This window comes from Lynx canadensis, chromosome E2 (assembly GCF_007474595.2).
Source record: "Lynx canadensis isolate LIC74 chromosome E2, mLynCan4.pri.v2, whole genome shotgun sequence".
Classification (NCBI taxonomy): domain Eukaryota; kingdom Metazoa; phylum Chordata; class Mammalia; order Carnivora; family Felidae; genus Lynx; species Lynx canadensis.
Window position 1 is genome coordinate 55,427,641 of NC_044317.1, and position 5,049 is coordinate 55,432,689.

At 41.0% G+C, this 5,049-nt stretch overlaps 1 protein-coding gene across 1 annotated transcript; it reads left to right on the plus strand.

The window, feature by feature from the left end:
- The first annotated feature begins 3,540 nt into the window (after positions 1-3,540).
- On the plus strand, positions 3,541-4,556 carry LOC115503262 (vomeronasal type-1 receptor 4-like). The gene has a single exon (XM_030299388.1). The coding sequence runs from the start codon at positions 3,594-3,596 to the stop codon at positions 4,554-4,556; it is 963 nt and encodes a 320-aa protein (XP_030155248.1). The 5' UTR covers positions 3,541-3,593.
- The last annotated feature ends 493 nt before the right edge of the window (positions 4,557-5,049 follow it).

Below are 5,049 nucleotides of genomic sequence, written 5' to 3' on the forward strand. Positions count from 1 at the left end.
CCCTATCAGGCTCTGCACTGTCCGTGGGGATCCCAACATGGGGCTCAAACTCACAAAACCATGACATCATACCAGAGCAGGAACCAAGAGTCAGTTGGGGCAAAGTTCACTGTAATTATGGGACCAGACAAGAGGTGCCTGGGGCATGTGAATCTTGGCTCATTCTCTCTGGTTTAATAATATTCTAATATGAATCCCACTCTCAGAACTAATATTCTAATGATTTTTAACTTACGTGACACACATAATTCCATATTCTTAGAACCATTTTACATGTGTCTTGTATTTTACTGTCTTTTACAATCTTGCCTTAGTGCTAATAGTTTCACTCAATGCACATTTTGTTAAATACCTCAGCATTTAAAACATAATCATCAATAACTGTTTCATCTTATAGTAGGATTTTATAAACCGTTGATTGGAGAACAAGGTACTATGATGTAATATTGTGTGTGTGGAAGCCATGACTTTTGTTCTTACTGTGACAGGAAATGACGCTTTCTACTGCCAAAGTATTGTTAGCAAATACTGCATTTATTAAATCTAATGTGGACACAGGGATGTCTCCTGCAGGATTAGCCTGTAATTCATGCCTCTGAACTTTATTATGATATTAAAACTTTATTTACATATGTTATTCACCTAAATAAAATATCCTTAATGAAAAATGTATGCTTTTTACACCAAACATATAACATATAAAATAAAATATAGTGTGAAATAAGATGGAAAAGTATAAATGCAAAATTAAATATGCGTCTGGATTATTTGAAGGCACAGCTGACGTGCATTGTTAGCGGAGTACAGAGGTTCAGACACTGTCTTCGCTCCAACGTGCCAGGTTCCAGTCTCCACTCGGCCCCTAACCAATGTGTGAACTTAGATTGCTTACCCTGTGTGCCTAGCTTGTCTTTATCTCTGCCATGGAAATAATGTTCGTGCCTCCATCATGCATTTAGGAAAAGAAAAAAGATTCCATACGTATGGTAGTAGGCAGTGATTCATGCATTTTAAGTGGTATTTAAAGGTTATTTTTTGGGGGCGCCTGGGTGGCTCAGTCGGTTAAGCGGCCGACTTCGGCTCAGGTCATGATCTCGCGGTCCGTGAGGTCGAGCCCCACGTCGGGCTCTGTGCTGACAGCTCAGCCGGGAGCCTGTTTCAGATTCTGTGTCTGCCTCTCTCTGACCCTCCCCTGTTCATGCTCTGACTCTCCCTGTCTCAAAAATAAATAAAACATTAAAAAAAAAATAAAGGTTATTTTTTCCACTGTGGGAGGCACCTTGACACAGTCAAACTGAAGTAAGTATGTTTCCCAGAGATAATGTGTCTCAACTGATATGATACATGCAGTCGAAAAGACATGTTCCAGTGCAGGATACTCGAATTCTGAAGACCAGTATTACTCACTGGGATCTGTCAGAATGGACTCCAGGATTTGGCAATGAGAACAGTTTCCTCTTCGTTGATGATGGTTGGAATCCTTGGCATTTTCTCACTTCTTTACCATCGTCTCTTCCTCTTCTACAGGGAATCCAGGTTGAGAGCCTGAGATGTGATTCTTAGGCACCTGATTATACTTGCTTCTTGGTCATTTCCTTTTACAGGTGTCCCCAAGACATTGGCAGCCATTAGTTGAAACATTCTTCCATGCATTTCTGAGTGCACATCTGTTTTCTGTCCTGACAACGCTGGCAGAGTGTGTTCATTGGCACCAGCTGCCTCTTCGCCCTGAGACCTCCAGGTGGGTGGAGATTAGCTAAAGCCTCCCCAGGATATTGGGATTTCCATTGTCCTTTGCGGACCCTGTATGTGCTGGTAAATATCGTTACTCCTATGGCAAATATAGCAAGAAGGAACAAATATTTAGGATGCTGCTCTCCTGAATTTTTTTAAACCAAATCTCAGACTCATTATAAGCACCATTATTATTCTGTGATGTTTCCTCGTTGACCTCCAATCTGGACCTTTTGGTCCATAAGTTTTCTTTCTGTACGGACTCATTGAGCAAGCCAAACACATGCACAGAATCTTCTCAGCTCCCTGAAATTTTATTTCGATGGTTTGTATTTAAAAAACTAGAAGATCTACACGTTTTAATGATGCAACTCACTGGTATTTCACAAGTGACCACACCGGTGTATGCAATTCCAAGATGAAGAAACAGGTGGTTGTCAGAATTCCGGGTATCTTCTTGTGTTCTCTCTAAGTCACTGTCCCCACAGGTATAGTTTTCTTGGCTATATTTGTAGGATTGTGATGTTTGGGAATAGGTTCATAACTCTCCAAGATTTGAAAGATTAGATCACTTTTCCCATTTTGTAATTGATATACATGGAGTCGTACTGCCTGAATGTGTAATGATGACTTATTTCTCATGCCATATGACTTTTGAAAATTGATTTGTATTCTTGCGTAGTCTTGTTAGCATTTTAGATCTGCTGTAGAAGACTCCATGGTGTGACTATGAAAACATTCACCGATGGCTGGTCCTGTTAATGGGAAGTGGGTATTCCTGAGTTTGGACTACTATGAGTAACGAGTAGTGCTGGTATATAATTCTGTAACCAGTCTTTTAGGGATACCAGACAAACTTTGTTGAGTATATTTATAGCTGTATATTTGTTGGGACATAGTATATCTAAGACAGCTAAAGTTTATACTACCACACAGTTTCCAAATTTTCATGTTTGCCAGTAGTTTCAAGATTCTTGGTTGATCCACAAGTTTGCAAAGACTTGTTGTTTCTCTCATTCTCCTTTTATTCTTTTTTTTTAAGTTTGTTTATTTTAGTAATTTCTGTACCCAATGTTGTGTCTGAACTCACAACCCTGAGATCAAGAGTCTCATGGTCTTCCACCTGAGCCAACAAGGCACCCCTGTCCTCCTTGTTTTAGATTTTTATGTTGTGTTTGATGGCACCAGGCGGTAGTGTCATATTTGAAATTATGTGACTACTATAGACATAGAACATTTTTACACCTGTATTATCTATTGCGTAACCTCTTATTTGAAGTTTCTGTTGGAACGGTTTGTCCATTGTTTATTCTATTGTGTGGTCTTCAGGAATTCTTTCTGCTGGTTACAGATTGTGTGTGTGTGGTGGGGATGTTTGAATGAGAACCACCCATTCATGTAATACAAAGTCATTTTACTGGCATGGTTAATGTGCTCTGTGCTGTTCAAGAAATATTTTCATGTTCTAAGGTATAGACATTTTTTTTTCTTTTTCAGGATGAATCCATTGTACCTTTAAGATTTAAGCAATCCAGTCAGACTTAATTTGTTTTAGGAAGTGATAGTGATCAAGTTTTCCTTTTTCCAATATAACTTGCACATTTCAGGTTGTTCTGAAAATGTTGCCTTGTGCTTTCTTTCCATTTGCTCTCACCTGTCATTGCTTCTCCAGGATAACAGCACTTCATCCTTACTGCGGACTTTTCAGTTAAATACACTGCAAATCTCTCCATCTCTTCCAATCACAGGAAGTCATGGCAATCAAACCGGAGCGCTCAATTCATGTTATTTGTGGTGTAAAAAACCTTCAGCGAGGCTTTGCCCAGAGAAATGATTGTTGTCATAATATAAAGGAAAACATGTATGACAGATTAGCTTCAGGGCATTTGACAGTAGGAATAATCTTCTTGTCACAGACGACAGTTGGAATTGTGGGCAATTTCGTTCTTCTTTATCATTACATGTCCGTTTACCACACTGAACGCAGGCTGAGGTTCACCCGTTTGATTCTCATGCACTTGACTATAGCCAACTCCTTGGTCGTTCTCTCTGAAGGAGTCCCCCAGACATTGGCAGCTTTGGGATTGAAATCTTTTTTCACTACATTTGCATGCAAACTTTTTTTGTACGTTCAGAGAGTGGGCAGGGGGTTGTCCATTAGCAGCACCTGCCTCTTGAGTGTCTTCCAGACCATCACGATCAGCCCGACGAACTCCTATTGGAAGGATCTTAAAGTCAAAGCCCCAAAATATGTTGGCTTCTCCATTTTTCTCTGCTGGAATCATTACACATTTATAAATTTAGTGTTTCCTCTGTATGTGTTATATATGCCTAGCCAATGGAGCACCAAAAACATCACACAGGAAGGAGATTTGGGGTACTGTTTTACTATCCATCAGGAGACTGTGACAGTCCTACTCTATGCAGTGTTGATAGTAGTCCCTGAGGTTTTATTTTCTGTTCTCATGATCTGGGCCAGTGGCTCCATGGTCTTCCTCCTGCACAGGCACAAGCAGCGGGTCCAGCACATTCACAGCACTAATGTCGCCCCCAGATCCTCTGCTGAGTCCAGAGCCACTCAGAGCATCCTTGTCCTGGTGAGCACCTTTGTGTCTTTCCACTCCCTCTCCTCCATCTTTCATGTTAGTGTTGCTTATACTGATAATCCCAGTTTGTGGCTGGTGAACACCGCTGTGGTGATCTCTGTGTGTTTTCCAACTGTCTGCCCCTTTTTCATTATGAGCCGAGACTATACTCTCCCCAGACGCTGCTTTTCCTGGATACAAAACACAAAATCCTGTAGTGTTACTGGGGATATATAAAGTATGTTTGTGCACAATGTCGTTTTATATTCACTGCGTTTGCTGAAAAAGTCCATAGAATACTTAAAAAAAATTTTTTTAATGTTTCATTTATTTTTGAGGGAGAAAGAGCATGTGAGTGGGGAAGGGGCAGAGAGAGAGAGACAGAATCCAAAGCAGGCTCCAGGCTCTGAGCTGTCAGCACAGAGCCCTATGTGGGCTCAAACTCATGAACCACGAGATCATGACCTGAGTTGAAGTTGGATGCTTTACCGGCTGAGCCCCCAGGTGCCCCAAAGTCCATAGAAATTCTAAGAAGGAACCAGAGGAGTTTCTAAGGTGGACACTGATGCACGCCGACGTTTCATCAAATGGTTGAGTATGGGACATACATGGACAAAGTGGCGATGAATGAAGCAGTTTTGTTTCATTGTGGTGCCTGGTATCCTGAAGATGGCAGTTTAATCAGTGCTGCTTAATGGAAAAAGCGGATTTGGTCTTGACTCCGGAGTGA

What these genes read in the sequence shown, in the direction of transcription:
- LOC115503262 (XM_030299388.1), top strand. Translation starts at nt 3,594, where the DNA reads ATGTATGACAGATTAGCTTCAGGGCATTTGACAGTAGGAATAATCTTC.